This window comes from Notechis scutatus, chromosome 2, assembly GCF_049901735.1.
Source record: "Notechis scutatus isolate UNSWTSFEM ecotype Mainland chromosome 2, rNotScu1.2, whole genome shotgun sequence".
Lineage (NCBI taxonomy): Eukaryota > Metazoa > Chordata > Lepidosauria > Squamata > Elapidae > Notechis > Notechis scutatus.
This window is the reverse complement of record NC_142010.1, coordinates 84,819,063-84,836,966: the sequence shown is the minus strand read 5'-3', so window position 1 is coordinate 84,836,966 and position 17,904 is coordinate 84,819,063. Positions and strand designations below refer to the sequence as shown.

At 37.8% G+C, this 17,904-nt stretch overlaps 1 protein-coding gene across 5 annotated transcripts in view; it reads right to left on the bottom strand.

The window, feature by feature from the left end:
* RAD50 (RAD50 double strand break repair protein) overlaps positions 1 to 17,904 on the bottom strand; it is a 51,106-nt gene that overhangs the window by 10,746 nt on the left and 22,456 nt on the right. For all 5 annotated transcript variants that reach the window (XM_087955351.1, XM_087955348.1, XM_087955353.1 and 2 more), the window contains 7 exons: positions 16,328 to 16,454; positions 14,044 to 14,237; positions 13,755 to 13,865; positions 12,474 to 12,566; positions 12,252 to 12,365; positions 9,848 to 9,975; positions 7,585 to 7,809 (listed from right to left, as the gene is read on the bottom strand). In XM_087955351.1, coding sequence (XP_087811477.1) covers positions 7,585 to 7,809; positions 9,848 to 9,975; positions 12,252 to 12,365; positions 12,474 to 12,566; positions 13,755 to 13,865; positions 14,044 to 14,237; positions 16,328 to 16,454 — 992 coding nt within the window. The remainder of the gene's footprint in view (positions 1 to 7,584; positions 7,810 to 9,847; positions 9,976 to 12,251; positions 12,366 to 12,473; positions 12,567 to 13,754; positions 13,866 to 14,043; positions 14,238 to 16,327; positions 16,455 to 17,904) is intronic.

Sequence of the window (17,904 nt, the reverse complement as noted above, 5' to 3'; positions counted from 1 at the left end):
AAAGAGGGTTATTTAAAACTGTTTTCCAAAAGCAGTTCTCTACTCACTGGGTGACTTTGGGCCAGTCACTCTTTCTCAGTCCATCCCGCATTACAAGGAGTTGTTATGGAGAAAAGAGGTGGAGGGAGCATACAGGAAGTCCTCAATTTATGACCACAGCTGGGATCAGAATTTCTGTTGCTAAGCAAGGCAGTTGTTTGTTAAGTGAGTTACATCCAGTTTATGACCTTTTTTGCCACAGGTGTTAAATGAATCACACAATTCTTAAGTGAATCACACAAATAGCAAGTATGGCTTTCACTAACTGACTTCGCTTGTTGAAAACCACCTAGGAAGGCTACAAATGATGATCATATGATTTTGGCCACTGTAACTATTGTAGCAATAACAATAGCAACTTATATACTGCTTCACAGTGCTTTACAATCCTCCCTAAGCAGTTTACAGAGTCAGCATATTGCCCCCAACAATCTGGGTCCTCATTTTACTGACCTTGGAAGGATGGAAGTCAACCTTGAGCCTGGTGGGAGTCAAACTGCCGAACAGTTGTCAGTTGTCAGACAGCAGAAGTAGCCTGCAATACTGCATTTTAACCACTACACCACCACGGCTCTTAAATACTATTATAGATACTAAATCCTATTGTAAATACTGGCCGGTTGTGGCTATCTTTCCAACCAACGACAGCTGTAGGTTTCTCCATTTTTTCAAATCTATCTTTATTTGATGTATTAATTTAATGTAGTTGTCATTTTTAATGGATGTACATCTTGCTGTTAGCCAAACTCCCAAGTATTTAACTTTTTTAGCTATCTGCATGTCCATCAGTTTATTTTTCTGTTTGTTTGTAAGATTCTTTGTCAATATCTTGGGTGTTTTCTTTGTTTATTTTTAGTCCTGCCACTTCACCGAACTTTCCTATTTTCTTTATTAATTTGGGTCCCGTTTCTAGAAGTTCCCCCAGAATAAATACCAAATCATCTGCGAATGCTTGTACTTTGTAATGTTCTTTTTTTTTTTTTAATCTCCAAACCTTTTATTTCTGGATCTTGTCTGATCTGTCTAAGCAAGACTTCCAAGGTTAGTATGAATAAAAGAGGGGATAATGGACATCCTTGTCTTGAGCCCTTGTTTATGTTAAAGTTTTCTGTTATTTCTCCTTTTACTATCACTTTTGCCTTTTGATTTGAGTATATTGCTTCATCATATTTACAAAGTTTTCATTAAAGTCCATGCCTTTCAATTGTAGTGTCATAAACTGCCAGCTCATATTATCACAGGCTTTTTGCATGTCCAGAAAGGTCAACACTAGCTGTTTTTGGAATGAGCTTCGTAATATTCCAATATGTTCAAGATAATCCTCATGTTATTTTTCAATTGTCTTTTAGGTAGGCAACCATTCTGGTCCAAGTGTATAAATTCATTTAAAAATCTTTTTAATCTTTCTGAAATTATATAGGCATATATTTTATAGTCTGCATTTAATAATGATATTGGTCTGTAATTTTTTATCTGTTGAGGATCTGTGTCTTCCTTTGGTATTAATGTAATATAAACTTCTGTCCATGTTTTGGGGACTTTGACCTTTGATAGAGCTTTATTATAGACCTCCGGCATTGACGGTCCTAATGTCTCCTATAGATTTTTGTAAAGTTCTGCCAGAAGCCTGTCTGGACCAGGTGTTTTGTTATTTTTTTGGCTTTTAATTGCTTTTGTTATTGCCATTGTCATTCTTTTTTCATTTAACATCATTCTCACTGTGTCTGGTATTTTGGGTAGATCAGCCTTTTCCAAATATTGTTTTATTGTATCTTCTGACATTTTTTCTTGGCTGTAAAGTTTCCTAAAAAATTCCTGGGTTATTTTCTTTTTGTCTTCATTCTGATGATGGAGGATCCCCTTCTAATCTATCAGTTGGTGTATCATGTTCTTCTCTTCTCTTTTTTTCAACTTGTACACTAACCATCTACCTGGCTTATTTGCATGTTCAAAAAGGTTTTCTTTCGCCATTTTAATTTTTTGGGTCATTTCATCTTGCATTATTAGGTTCAGTATTTTTTTATTAGCTTGATTTTCTCTTTTATCTTATTTTTTTGCATGTCATTCTGCAGTTCCATCCCTAGTCTTTTAAGATCTTGTAGTGTATTTTGCTGTTGTTTCTTTTTCTTACTTCTTCTTGCTATATATGTTATCGCTGACCCTCAAATGTTTCTTTTTTTCTATTTTCTTTAAAGAAAAATTCCATTTCTTTTTCCATCACTTGGGTGAACTCCTTTTAAAATAGTTTGTCTTTTAAAATAGTTTGATTCATTGTCCATCTCGGTTTCTTCTTTTGTCCCTTCCACATAACTTTAATGAAGGTCTGCCCATATGTTCATTTCTATATCTACTGGTTGGACATCTGTACTCCTTTTTGATGTCATCCACGCTGTGCTGTCCAGCCAGTGTATGGGAATTGGATAGTTAGGTAGCAATTGTGAGCTGTTCCCTAAGGGAATGCATCATGGTAAATGTAGTTAAGGTATCCTGGGAAATGTGGTCCATGTCATGTGACCACATCTGTAATCCTAATTGGTCACTAAATTGACCCTCGATGGGTTGGGGGAGTTTTCCTCACTCTTGGCTGAACTCATAGACTCATGGTAACTGTTCTACTTCTATCGTTACAAGATGGGAGAAAAAGGATAGGATATAAACCAGCTTTTTACCTACAAGACAGATATACAAAGGATTGGCCATTAAAGAAGAACTTCATCACAAATGTGAGTTATGAGGATACCTGATGAACCAATAAAAGTACTTTGTTATGGATGTTTTGTGGAGTTTATCTATCTGCATCTGTACAGGATACAGAATAGTAAAAAGATGGATATTTGAAGTCCTGAAGCCCATCAGTATAAAGACAGTTAATTTGGATTTGTGATAAAGAAAAGTAATGTGGAAGCCAGGAGTGAATGTGGAATGCTAAGCTCTGTGCCTCAGTTTGAATTGCAGGGAGCGGCAAGAATCCCCCCTTCCCCTTTTACGCAAGAGATTTTTCAAATATCCTATGCATTGGTTTTCAAAGGCAATCAAATTTGCCTCCTTCGATCCTTTTCTTTCTCCTCCTTTACTGAGGCAGGATTCCTTTGTCTTCGTATCAAGCCAGGAAGGGGCAAATTCCCCCTCCTTTTCTCTTCAGCAAAAGAAGTGCGGTGTCTCAAATTACAACTCCTAACTCAGAAAGAACCAAGTTGTAAAAGAAAGGGAGGGGCCAAGTATCTCTCATCCATCCCTGTATTCATCCAATTACAAACCCTTTCCAAACGCAATGAGAAAGTTTCAGAAATCTTGCTGGCATTTTTAGAAAGGAAAACTAACTTTGCCCTGCTCATTTCAACTGAAAGGCTTTGCAGCTCAGAGGCAATAAGAGAAGCCTTTCCAGCTATTTTTACAACTACTCTGGCCATTTTATTGGGGGTCATAATTCATTACTGACAGACCATCTTCAAAGCAAAGAAGGCTAATCCTAGCAACATTTTAAAAAGGAACAATTTCTCTTTCTGCTCAAAATGTTAAAATTTCTTCATGTTCCCCTATCTTTATTAAACAATTAAAAAACATATAACACTGCAAGCAAACCTTTGGAGTGTTGTATTTGATTGATTGGTTTTTCTTCCAGCAAGGAAACAATAAATTCCTCTGGAATTCAAACCCCCTCCCCAACTCAAGCAAAGCAGCCCACAGCACCATCTGGTGGTCAAGGAGAAATTTCCCAGAGTTTACCAATACGTGCTTGCAATGATAATCCTTTTTTGCAATTATTGTGGACAATTTAATCACTTTAATTCAAAGGTTCCAAGATTAACTGCAACCTAACAGACCTAAGCAAAGCAACCCACAGCTACATCTGGGGCTCAAGGAGAAATTTCCCAGAGTTTGATTTTTTTTAACATAGTTTCTCAAATTTGACCAGTGTTTATCCAATGATAATCCCTTTTTGCAATTATTGTGGACAATTTAATCAATTTAATTCAAGGTTCCAGGATTAACTGCAACCTAACATGAGCATAGTAGCAACAGCGTCTTCCAGGCATATTTCTGCATTTAGCTTCCAAGTCTTCAGACTTCGCTACGCATATTTCTGCGTTTAGCCCTCCAAGTCTTCAGACTTTGCTACGCAACCTCTAATGCCCGCTTATGTAGCAAGCACACATTGTACCCTAGAAACTGCCTTACTGTGTGCTGTGCTAGCATCGCCCAGACTCTGCAGCGCCACCTATGTACTCAAGTATTAAATCCAGCAGCAATTCTACTTTCTGCTACCTGCTTGCAGCGCATCCTAGTACAAAAAAGGGAATTACATGGAAAAATCACTAAATTTTCCAAAAGTCACCTTTTACCAATTTGAAACATGGCAACTGCTTCAGCCATGACGGATGTCCCTGAAGTACCAGAGGACTTGAACCCTCCACCCACCCTTGCTGTAAACATGGAGCCTGGTTCCTGAAACCCAGTTTCAGATGTCCAAATCTCTACGGAAGCGGCGGTACCTCCAAAAGCCTACGACCTCAGAAAGAGTAAAAAGCTTACCAAGCCCATGGAAGAACACTTGAGGAATGATTGGGAGAAGCAAAAGCGCCGCGACGCAAATTCCTGGGCGGAGCTTGAGAAGATCTGTGATGCCCCAAAACACAAGCTGCCCCCCGAGAAACTCCGCATATTGCTAGTTGATCTAGATGCTCTTCTCGCACGGTGGAGACACAGCGAAGACAACCTCAACTCCATCCAGTCAAGACTGGGTGACCCCAAACTCCTACAACACATCCAATGCTTCGAGGAGTTTCACAAGGAACGCGAAGACTGTGTTGAGGCAAGCAAGACAGCCCTCCAGGCAGTGCTCCACAATGTACTTCGGCAGGAAATAGCGTCAAGGGAGCAGGCCACATCCGATATAGCTCCTCGATCACATGTGTCTTCTTCCCACCACTCTAAGAAACCCTCCTCCCTCCATCCCAAATCGGCTAGATCGCAGACAGTTCCAATTCTCGCACCAATTCTCTGCTGCCAGCTCTCACCATCCTTCCAGAGCATCCTCCCGTCGTAGCGGCGGATCTAAGGCCTCCAAGACAGCCAGCTACGCTGAACAAGCTGTAGAAGCCCAAGTTGAAGCTGCAGCAGCAGAGGCAGATTTACATATTACTACAGAGTTGTTCTAGTTGTTCTTATCTCTCTCTGTCCTTTTATTCTTGTACCTTCTCGTTCTGTCTGCTCATTTTCCACCCTCTCTCTTTCTTCTTGAGCTAGGGCTTTTTCTTCTATTTGTATTTCATCTTGACGTTTGCTTTCTATCTCCTCTCTGCTTTCCTGTTCTTCATTTGCAGCAAAATGGTGTTCAAAAAATTCATGTGCTTTATCTAGACTAGAGTATCCATCCTAAATTTTTTTGTCTTGCCAGGTAACCAAAATTCCTTCTGGTATCAGACATCTGAAAGTCACGTTATATTTAATCAGTTGTGCTGTTAAGAATTGGTACTGTCTCCACTGCTCTCTAGCTCTCCTGGGGATCTGTTTTAAAGTTGCAATTTCTCTCCCTTTATACTTCAAGGGCTCTAGTTCTTTTATATATTTTATTTCTTAGCATCTTTTTGGTAAACCTCACATGCATCTCTTTTAGTAGTTTATGTCTTCTTGCATATTTTTTATGGATTCTAAGTATTTCATCTATTTCTCTTTGTACATCATGTTTATTTTTCTGTAATACTCCAGCCAGAAGCTGTCATCACGTCAGCCAGGTCTTCCTCTTTCTCTTCCACAATATTCTGAAATCTCAGATAGTAGGCCGCCTTTTCCATCTCGAGAAAGATTACTGTCTCTTCTAATTCTGTTAGCTTGTGATAGCTTTTGATTCATTTCTTCCATTTTTTTGTTCTGTTTGCTCAACCCTTATTTCTATTTTATACATCCTTTGTTCATTTTTTGCTATCATTTGCTGGAAGTTCCCTATCTTTTCATCCATCTTCCGTATATCCCCAATCATCTCCCCCATTTCATTTTTGATCTCGTCGTGGTTTTTTGACATAGCTTCCTGACTTTTGGTCATGGTTTCTTGGATCGATAGTAGCATCGCTTGCTTATTCTGAAGGGAACTTGACTTCTCCAGACTTAGCATGCTTTCTATTGATCTTTGATTAGATGGGTTTGATGCTGATGCTGCTGAGGGTGTAGCTGAGGCTTTCTTTCCTATCTTCGGTATATTCGATGTACTTGTCATCTCTAATACTCAGAAGGGGCTTATCAAAATTAAAAGACAAAACAATTACATCTACACAACTGAAGACTATTTCCCATAACCCCAGGTGTACCTCCTTCAATTCTCTGGCAGTCTCAAATTTCCAATCCCCCCTTCCATTTAACAAAAAGTATATCTTTTGATCTACAAAGTTGATAATCCTGTCAAGTCTATTAATTATTCATAAGTCCCTTAAGGGTAGGTGCTTCCTCAATTTCTTCTTCCTCTAACAGTCAAATTTGTAATCCACATAGGTCTGTCTCCTTTTCTTATCCTTTTGACACTTGTGCTCAATCTGTTCTCATTACGCAGGGATACATCCTGCAGTATTAAGAATTTTGATACTGTATTGATGTGGTAACAATCAATATCACAGGACACAGCATGAAAAAATACTGATTTGTATATTGTCCTCAATATGGCGGAAATATGGAATCAGCAGAGAGATGTTGGCAAAATATCCTGTACCGAAATAACCACAAAACTGGCTATGGTGGGTACTTCTTCCCACAAACTCTACCAATCTGCTTAATAAACACCTGGTAATGAGGATGAGTCATTACCATATGTTGTTTTTCTGACTGTGAGTTTGTTTTTGAATGGATCTCTTGGGGCCACACAGGCCAACAAAGACCTATCACATCCCAATACACGAATTAGGAAGCGTCACAGAAGGAAGACCTGGAAAAACAGTGGGATGAACCTCAATGCAGCAGCGTTTGGAGTGGAACGGAGGAAAAAGTTGATATGTTGCTGTCTGGTGGGACTTTTGCAAAAAACTTTAGCTTTCCATTATTACTGATACTTTACTGCAGAAGAACAGAACAAATTAACTGAGTGATAAATATTTTGTTATTTATTTTGTTTGTAGGTCTGCTTTATTCAAAATATGGATGAGCAGTAACAGGTTAAAAAGACAAAATAAAATATATGCAAAGTCTTGTCTCCCAATAATGAATATATTATTAGTTTAAATCTAGATTATTCACCCTAACCTAAACCGTACATGAGAGAATACAGAGCTTATTCAGTTTTAGCAACCCGTATGCATGTTTAATTGCCACCTAGAACATACTTGCAAGTTGAATTTTATCAGGTATTATGTAAGAACTGTCCAAAAATCAGATCCTAGGTTTCCAAAATTTAAATAGAGGTATTTTTTGCAGACAATATCTTCATATTCATCCCACCCACCTTGTACACTTCTTGTACACATGTATCTTGTACACATATTAATTATTTATTAAAGAACAGCCAAATGTTATTTGGGTTAGTTTTAAATATAAATATCTTGAGTGTGCGACATTACTCACTGATCCAGTGCTCTATAGTAAATGTCAAGATCTTTGTTTGCCAGTTCTGTGGTCCTCATAATTATCATCATTTCTCTATATTTCTCTTCAGCATTTTTAAACTGTTGTTCTTTCAGCTCTCTCTTATATCTCAGGATCTCCTCCTCAAATCCATGCTGCCGACCAAGTGCCAAACTATGGCTTCTTTTGAAATCCTCTATTTTTTCTTCTAAATGTTTTTGATTTCTAAGTAAAAGAGAGAGGGAGAGATCAACACACAATTTTATTATTACCGTTTTATATGGCACAGAAAATTATGAGCAAAAAGTATTGCTTACTTGATTACAAAAGAAGTGTACATGAGGAATTAGGGCACTATGGAAATGGAGAGGACATCTTCAACAGAAAGAAGCAAGAATCCTAATTTTAAAGGAAGTAAAATACAATGGAAAACAAACTGTGAAAGTATAAAATGGGATGAAGTAATGGTATTTTTACAAATATGTGTATTATTTATTGTATCCTATGACTGTCATTAAGTGTTGTACCTTATGATTCTTGACTCTTGACGAATATAACTTTTTTTTATGTATACTGAGCGTATTTGCACCAAGACAAATTCCTTGTATGCCCAATCACACTTGGCCAATAAAGAATTCTATCTATCTATCTATCTATCTATCTATCTATCTATCTATCTATCTATCTATCTATCTATCTATCTATAATGTAAAGGCATTACGATAACTTGCCTGAAACATGAAAACATCTAAATAATATTTACAGTTGTGAAGTGCATTCAAATCTCTGAAACCAAAAATTTTGGTTTGTAGAAGGAGAATAAATTTAAAAAAGATACAAAGAAAATCACTAGCTTCATTGCTGAGCTGATATTCAACCATGATTCAACTATGGATTATAATAAATTTGCTTACATCTTTAACACTTTTTCATATCATAAGGGAAATGTGGTTTCCCATAATATCTAAAAGCCATAGTTATCATTAATCCTGATCTGCAGTTTTAACCACTGTTTCATTCCTCAGTTTAAAGACAAAATAGTCTGTAGTCCTCGACTTATGACTGTAATGGAGTCTGCTCATTATGATCGCAATTTGTGATGGCCGTTAAGGGAGAAGACCTTGCTTAATGACCCCCCCAACCCTGTTCTCCCTAAGGCAGTCATTAAATGGTGTCTCAGGGGCAGGGGAGGCCCTGAGAAGTCCGTCAGCCAGCTAGATCTAAAAAGGAGGCAGACAAGCAGCAAATGGCTTTGCAAAGCCAAAAACAGCTCGGCAAGGGGGAAGAGTCCAGTTACATTAAGGCCTGAGCACCATCTTCCAATGCTGAATAGGCTTCCAAACAAGTCCACATGCATGGCTGTGAGAAACCCTAATGCTCTGAAACACCAGGGTGGAAGCTTAGTGATTTATCCACAGGTGGCCACATTTGTGGGCTAGGTAGGCCTCTGATCCAATCAGCTGCCAGTCAGACTGCAGGCCTCTCCTAGTCTTTGGAGAAGTGAGCCCTCTTGTTATAGCAACGTTGATATATGGCCATTCAACCTCTGCTGAAGCATTATTTCTGAGGCAGAAAGTTGAAACAGCTTATAACAATTTCTGTATCAGGATGTTCTCAGCATTAGTTTCAAATCCTTTACTTGTAATCTGAATCTGTTCACTTGAGCAGTGCTCTGTCAAGCAATAGAAAATTATTTTGCTACATTATATTTCAAGGATTACAATAGCTGTGCTACGTGAGTTTAGCCAAGCCATGCATCTGATTCTGATGAAATGAACTGTAGCTCATGAAACCTTACACCTTTTCATAAAAAATGGCCAGAAAAGGTGCCAGCAGACTCTTTCTAATTAACAGCTGCCTTACAACAGTAAACTTACAACTATAGGAATGATGTGGAAATTAAAGCTGATCTATGCGTACTCATGATAACAAATCAATAGATATATCAACGTTAGAGGCAATGAGCCTTGTGGTACTACATGTTGAGCATAAACAATAGAATAAACACTGAAGCACTATTTCGTTATCACTGTTTAGTTATCAGAAACAAATGGTCTGAAATCAGTTAAGTTGATTGCTCATGCTACAACTGTTGAGAGAAGAGAATCATCTAATCACAACTGTAGGTTTACAAGAGAGTCCTCTATCACTAGGCAGACACTACAAAAATATTTGTGACCACATAAGAAAAAATACTTAAAATGCAAGTACTTGGGGTTGCCTTTGATTTAAGAAATGATTTTTCTTAAAAAGCAAGATATACCTTTTCAGTTGTGGTACTTGCATTTCCCCCATTTCCTTCAAAAGCTGTTTTATGTTATCTTCAACTTCTTTTAGATCCTCATTTCTTTTTCTTAAAGTAAGATTATCTTCTAACCAACGTTCCTGAATCTAAATGCGAATAAAATGAATAGTGAATTATTCTATACTATTTTATCCCATTACAATCAGAAGAACATAAGCAATGGGTTTTGTGAACAAGGAGCTGTTATCAGATATTCTCCAAGATAGCAACATCATGATAATAAATGAATTTTAATTTCATGAATTTCATGACAAACCTAATTAGCTTTTAAAAAAGGGCATGTCCATTCAGTTTGAAAATCAAAGATATTTACAGTTCAAAAATACTCTTATGCTTTAACTTTACTTAGGTGCATATGTTATTTCAGACAGCTAGTTTGGTGAACATATAATCTGCACTTAATGATCGGTTGCTTAACACCAGTTTGAAATTACAATAGCCTTGTAAATGGTGGTTTATGCCCCATAAAGGACTTCTGTCACAAAATGTTGCACACACCCCCCCCCCATGGTTACATGATTGTGATATGGCTGTTCATACCTATGTCCAGTTGCCAAGTATTTCATGGTCATGTGATCACAATTTGCAATATTCTCTGCCGACCTCCCCAGAAAGTCAATGGGGAAACCAAAAGGCTGCAAACTATTACTGTCTCCCAACAGGACTCCCTTTCATCTCTGGGGGCTGGATGAAAGAGGTCCTTTCCATAGCCGAAATTCAAGTATGCTTGGAGTCCCAAATCCTCTCTCCCCATCCCTGCAGAGAGCCCAAACAGGCAGGGAGAGAAAGGCATCCAGTTCTGGGTCTGCCTGAACCTCCCTGGATTTTGGCAGCCAAAATTCAAGAATGCTTGGAGCCCCAAATCCCTGCCTCTGCAGACAGCTCTTCAGAGGCGGGGAAAGACTCCCAATTTTATGCATGCTTGAACCTCACAAGCCAAAATCCAATCATTCAAAGAAGCCAAAATCCAATCATTCAAAGAAGCCAAATTCCTCCACAGTCACTTTGCTCAATGACCTAGACTCCAGTCCCAATTTTAGTTAAGTGTAGATTATTGCAATAGTTAAGGAATTAGGTGGGAAATCTATTCCCACCTTAGGCTCAAAATCAACTGGGTAACCTTAGGCCAGCCATTGTTTCTCAACTCCAGGGAAGCAAGCAATGGCAAACCTCTTTCTAAAATCTTGCCAAATAAACTTCAGAGTCTAGTCCAGGTAGTAATCAAAAGTCAACATTGACTCAAAGGCAGTAAATTATTTTAATTGACACCAGAACTGATTTTTTTTTTCAGATGATATCTCAATCTGCAAGAACCATGTCCAGAATCAAGTTATATGTAGAATCAAATTGTGCATTAAAATAATCAAAAATTACTTCCACCACAGAATAAGTCTTTCTTATTCTTGACTTTTTGTAGAGACTTTGAGGCATATAAGGCAGCACATAGATAAGCAAGTCCCACTGCACAAGTAGATGTCAGCCTAATGCTTCATTGAAGTTTATTTATTCAAGCAGCATAAATTTTGAAATTTCATACAATTGTATTTAGGTTTACAGAAGCAATAGATTTCATTAGTGGAGAATAAAGCAAATTCCAAAGGAGAGAACTAGTGTACTAATGATTGCCATTCAATAAATGGAATACAGTTTATTTTCTGAAATAACATTGAGTAATGGCATAAACCCTTACAACTTTAGAAAACATTTGAACTTATACCAGCTTTCTATCTTCACTCATTGTTTCCTGAAGTTGCTTTATTTTAGAACATCATTCATTGTTCATGTTTCCATCAAAACCTGTAGTGAGATTCTAATGCTCATCTAATATTTTTGGTGATTTTCCTGTTGCCTATATTACTTATCACATTTACATCCATTGCCCTCTCTTACTAATCACCAGAATATTTTGGTTACCACTTTATATCAGGATAACATACATGGAAATGTAAGCACAGAATGTCAGCCAACAATTTTTGGTAGAACAGGATTACAAGTGGTGTTATTCGTTCTTTTTCTGCTTTGCATTGTTGTATTTGGGTACTTGAGATTACTAGTAAATTGCACAGCCATGATAAAAGCGTAGAGGGCATTTCTGCTACATTTCAGTTACTTCTTAAGTACCAAAGGATTTTATTGCAACCACCACACAATTACATTATAAAGTCACAAGTTAAATAATTGTTTTATTAAGCTGAGTAATAATTATCAGCAAATACGATGCAATTCATAAGGCAGAATCTAAGATATCACAGTAGTTCTTGTCTATTAAAATTTCAAATTAAAGTTTTACTAAAATGTGGAGGGCACATTATACACAATAAATATTGTTATATTACTAGATTAATGGAGGAGATAAAGGTACCTTTTGTGTATCAATATCTTGCCTAATTGTTCCCATTTCTTTATTTATCTTCTCTTTCTTTTTCTCAGAATCTATTAGCTGAACTGTGACTTTCTCCAGTTCAGATTCCTTTTGCTGCAAATGAAAAAAAAAAACCACCAAACATTTTAGAGTTCAGTTTCATGTAAAATCTACTGATAAATCTTTCTGAAAATTATTATTTATTAACTTTTTGCTAATTACCTGCTTGTATTCATCTTTCCCTCCTTGGATATAATTCTCAATCTCTCTCATATGGTTATGGATATTTTTAACTTTTTCTTTAATGTCATTTATCTGTTAAAATGCGTAAGAAGTATGTTTGATTTTAAGAAATACAAATATATTAATCAATAGCCAATATTGTTCAAGTAATATATATTTCAAAACACTGTAGGTTCTAACTGCACCTTACCTTAGTTAGACCAGAATGTTTTGAAGAGAAGCAATTTGAAATTTGTAACATGTTGTCCAGATCGAAGGAAATAAAATGTTTATTTTTCCTTACATGTCAATTGTGATTTCTGCAAAGAGTTCTGTGAAGATCCACAGGTATCTGGTTATTATTTTCCTCCCTGCCCTTTGGTAATGTTTGATAAGTGGAGGGGGAAGAGTTTTATAACAACCTTTGGGGAAGTACCCTTTCAAGTGTAGATGCCCAACAGCTTTTTAACTGTAGAACTGGCAACTTATTCTTAACTCCTTTTCTAATAATCTTTAGCACAGATAAATGATTTCTGTTCCATAATTATTATGCAATAGACTAATATTAAAGCTAAGCAAATCTTTTGAAACAGAATTTTTGCATTAACTAATGAAGAAACACCTTTTTTCAAATGGTTAAGGCAGGTGCTTCTTTTCTTAAATTCTAATATGTATTTGAAGGATTCCATTTCTCACCACTCTTCTTTGTAAGAACTGTCTAATAATTCATGTAGTCTGCTTTCATTTCCTTCCAGAGGTTGAGGGTCTAGGATACTTCTGCATGGCAGTTACAGTATTTTGCATCCCAAATCCCTCACAACCCAATTTGAAACTAATCTCTGAATACCTTCACTTGTGATAGCTTCAAGCTGCTAAGTACAGAACAAAATAATTCTGTACAGATGTAAGAAGTTATAATAGGGGCAGGCTTCCTCTTTTGAAGGTAATATGCATTCTAAGCCTCTTATTATTTATGATGCTGCAAGAAAAAGACAGCATTTTTGAAACTATGCATTTTCATAACAGCTCTAACGAAGACTGTAGTTATCAGTAAAGAGTCTTTTATGTGTGTGAAGAATGGAGAGAATGTAATAGCTGATGAGAAAGACATCTGGGTTTTAGTTTTAATGAAAAATATAGTGTTGGGGCTGATATGAATGGTCGTCATGCTTAAAAACAATAACAAGATAAAAAATAACCAAAATACCAAAAAATAATCAATAACCAAAAAAATAAATTTCCTATAAGAATATATAAACCAACTCAGGGCCAGCAGCCAACCTTCTCTTGTGTTATTTTGTAACTTGTATTCTTTTTGTTGGACAACTCTTCTTTTTCTTGTTGTAGTTTTCCCAAAGTTGTTTCCAAAGGAAATAACTGTTCCTTTGCATCCTGAAAAGAAAAGCACACAACTATGGGTTTTTTTGTTTCTTTTAGAAATCTGTTTTTTTACCTTTACAGATACATGTAGCAGTCTTATGATTATTTGAATGAATATGATAAAGCTGAACAAAATTGAAACCAAGGGAGGAATAGCAATGGTAGTCCCAATATTTGTTAGTTATTTTACCTTGATCTCTCTGTTTAAAGACTGCACCTCGGTTGTTAATTCTACAGTCTGTTCTTCAAGTTGCTGTCGACGCTGCATGCTGCTGGAAATCTGAAGTTTCTCAGCTTTGAGTTCATTTACTGTGCACTTTAAATGCTGGACTTGATTTTGTTGGTCTTGCTTGAGTGTCTGCTTCAGTTCAATTTTGCTAGTAACTGCAAGCAGAATGAAAGGGAGTCAAAACAAGGAAAAATGCAATTAATAGAATGAAATTCAGTCTGAAGTCACGATGGTAAAAAAAAATGTGCAGTAGAGTATATTGGGCACCTGGTCTGAGACACCTCAAAGCAACAACTTCTTTCCCAGGACTAATGGCTGCCTTCAGCAGCTGCAGCAGAATCCTAAGAAAGAGTGTTAAGATTCACTCTTACCGGCAAGGTGAGCCCACATGTTCACAAGCACTTTTTTGAATCTGACCCTGAATTATCAAGTACAGTGCTTCAAACTTGGACCAAATATATCGAGATACTTAAATAAGAAAATACGTGTTTGCTGTTAGGAGTCGCAAACACATGCAATGCTTTATTCTGGCACATCCAAGTCATGTTTTGGATATTAAATTCAAAGTCTATGGTGATTCTCAGTCATCCATGTCATGGTTGTCCCAAAGGTGCTTTTTCAAGAGGCAACTGAACTTTCTGGTTTTCATTTGAAGACGTTTCCCTTCTCACCTAAGAAGCTTCTTCAGCTCTGACTGGATGGTAGGGAATGGAAGGTTTGAAAAAGGGGTCAAAGAGGCCATCTGTGTCAAAATTGAACAACCCTCTCTCAACAGGAGGGGGAGGGATACAACCTCATCTATCTCCAATCTACAACACAGTCCGTTCACCAATTCCAAGAAGGCTCCACACCCATTTGCACCATTCAGAGGACCATATTGACACAGATAAAGTTCCAGGTGACCTTAACGACCTGCTAAAAGAATGCAAATGACCAGCTGTTTGCAAGGAGTATAAATCCTTCCATTCCCCACCATCCAGTCACAGCTGAAGAAGCAGCTCTTCGATAAGAAGCAAAACATCTTCAAACAAAAATCAGAAAGTCCAGTTGCCTCTTGAAAAAAAAGCATCTTTGGGTTAAATCCGAAGTATTGTACAGTCATATTTAAAGGCTTTGCCTGCTTTTAAATATAGCACTACAGGTAGTTCTTGCTTGCCACGACTGGGACCAGCAACTCCATTACTAAGTGATACATTTGTTATGCAAGACATCATAGGACCATAACGTGTGATTTTACTCCCAGCTTCTCCATTGACTCTGTTTGTCAGAAGTGGGCTGTGAAGCACAACAAATGGTAATCAGGTCATGTGCCACAGGTACACTGCAATGGTATGAAATGCCCACTGATCGTGAAATGCCAGAATCTCAATCATGTGACCATGAGGCTATTGTGACAGTCGTAAGTGCAAGGACCAATTGTAAGTGCGAGGAAGAATGATAAAGTTATTTTTCAATGCTGTTGTAAGTTGGAATGGTCATTAAACAGGGCAGTCGTTAAGCAAGGATTACCAGTACCATATTTCAATTGTTATCTCTCATAGGAAACTTCAGCTACAAGGACTACAGATTGATAAAATTTGATTAACAACGGTCATATTTATTTTTATGGGTATTGTGTGGGGTTGTTTGGACAAGGAAATGAGTAGAGATACCTTCAGATTAAATTTAGGTTGTAATTACTGCATTTAATTTAGACAAGAGGAATTTTAATTACCTAAATTAATTATAATGTGTATATCAAACATTATTTAACATCCTGATTCATTTTTTTAAAGAATTGTACTATGTCATTATACTTGTAAAAGTTTTAAAAATTAGGAAAAACTCCTGGAAATAAAAAAACCCCAGAGACTTGTAAGAGAGTTTCCAATATTTGAGTTAATGTATTTGTTACTAATATTACTTTTTATTAGTGAAAGAAAGGATAAATTTTAATTTTAGCTGTGCACTTGTACTATAAGTATTTTTATCCTACCTTTTCTTCGGGAGCTCAAAGTAACACAAATATCACTCCCTCTTCACATTTTTAATTTAATACAGCAACTCTTGAAATAAATAGTGGATTATTTACTGGTATTTCAAAACATTTAATTTAATAAACAAATAAATAATGTCTTTGGGGAAAAATGATTCCATGATTCCATTAATTTTTAAATTTTGATTTTAAAGATTTTGCATAGGAAACACACAGTTAAGGAACGCAGTTTTAGTTATGGAAACATGATCACTCCTTGTATGTCATTACCTGTGTCCCACTGATGTTTTTTTTCCTGTTTCTCTTGGCTCACTTGCAAAAGAGTCCGTCCCAAATCCACTCCCTGGAGCTTAGCAGCCTGCTGAGCAATTTTTCTTTCAACATACTTTAGATCAATCTGAAAAAAAGCAGAAAGAAAATGCTGAGCTGCTTAACGTAAGACGTCCTCAGTGTGCAACCATTTTGTTCAGCGATCATTTGAAGTTATGATGGTGCTGAATGAATATCCTGCCATCCCATGGTCACATGATCATAATCTGGGCACTTGGCAACCAGCTTGCATTTACAACCAGTCACAGCCCCCCTCGATCACTTCCAGAAAGTCAGTGCAGAAGCTGGCAGGGAAAGTTGAAAGTCCTGCCCAATGTCTCTCCCACCTGTGCATCCTACCCTGGCTCCTCTGCGCTTGTGCTACACAGGCCACTTGCGCACCCTCCCAGAGTTGAACCATGCTTCCTTTTCACCCACATATCCCCCCTTATCCCTGAGCCTCGCTGTGCCTTTACTATTCATGGCCCCCTCTGCATTGAACCTTGCCACGCTTCTCACACCCTCACTATGCTTCTGACACCTCAATACACTCTCCCTGACTTTTGCCACACCTCCCTCACACCCCCACACCAGAGGTGGTATTCAGCAGGTTCTGACCAGTTCTGGAGAACCGGTAGCGGAAATTTTGAGTAGTTCGGAGAACCGGCAAATACCACCTCTGACTGGAGATTTTACAGTCTCCTTCCCCTGCCACGCCCACCAGGTAACGCTCACAGAACCGGTAGTAAAAAAAATTGAATTCCACCACTGCCCCCTCATGCACTCTTAGAAAACCCAACATGTCACTTAACTAACTGCCTATGGGTCTGTTTGGGGTTTGCAATTTCCTCACTTAGTTGTGGGAAGTTGACAGAAAATTGCCTCAGCTAATGACCATGGGATTCAGTTAATGACAGCAACCAAGGCTGGAGTCGCTAAGTCAAGAGATTGCACTTGATGACTGCATCACTTAGCAGTCTGCCAATTACATTCGTAACCCGGGGATGCGTTGCAGTGAACCATGTAAAACGAACGTGATCACTCTCTGCTTTCATCCACGCAATGCAATAGGCCACCTGCTTTAGACCACCCACGGCCTCCCCTGACCTACTGAGATACCTCATGCTCCTTCCCTTGGGGTCCTTACAATTGTTTCCTCTCCTTGCATCCTGCTGCTCCAGGTCACTCACCTTGTGTGTGCTGTCTTCTTTCCAACCTCTCTGCTGCAGTTTCTTTGCCTGTTTGCAGTCTTAGCGTGAAAAATGTTTGCAAGCCGATGAGACTTTAGGGAAACAAAATCACATTGCTTTTTGCGCTGAGACTGGAAGCTTCTGGGGGCCATGATCTCACACAAGATCACAGCCCCTAAAAGCTTCCAGTCTCGGTGCGAAAAGCATTTGCAAGCTGGTGGGAGGCTTCAAGCAACAAGATTTCGCTGCCCCAAAGTCTCATCGACTTGCAAATGCTCTTCGGTCAGATCTGGTGCAGGCCTTGGTTCTCTGAAAATTGAGGTGTAAAGTACTGTAGAGTACTGTAGT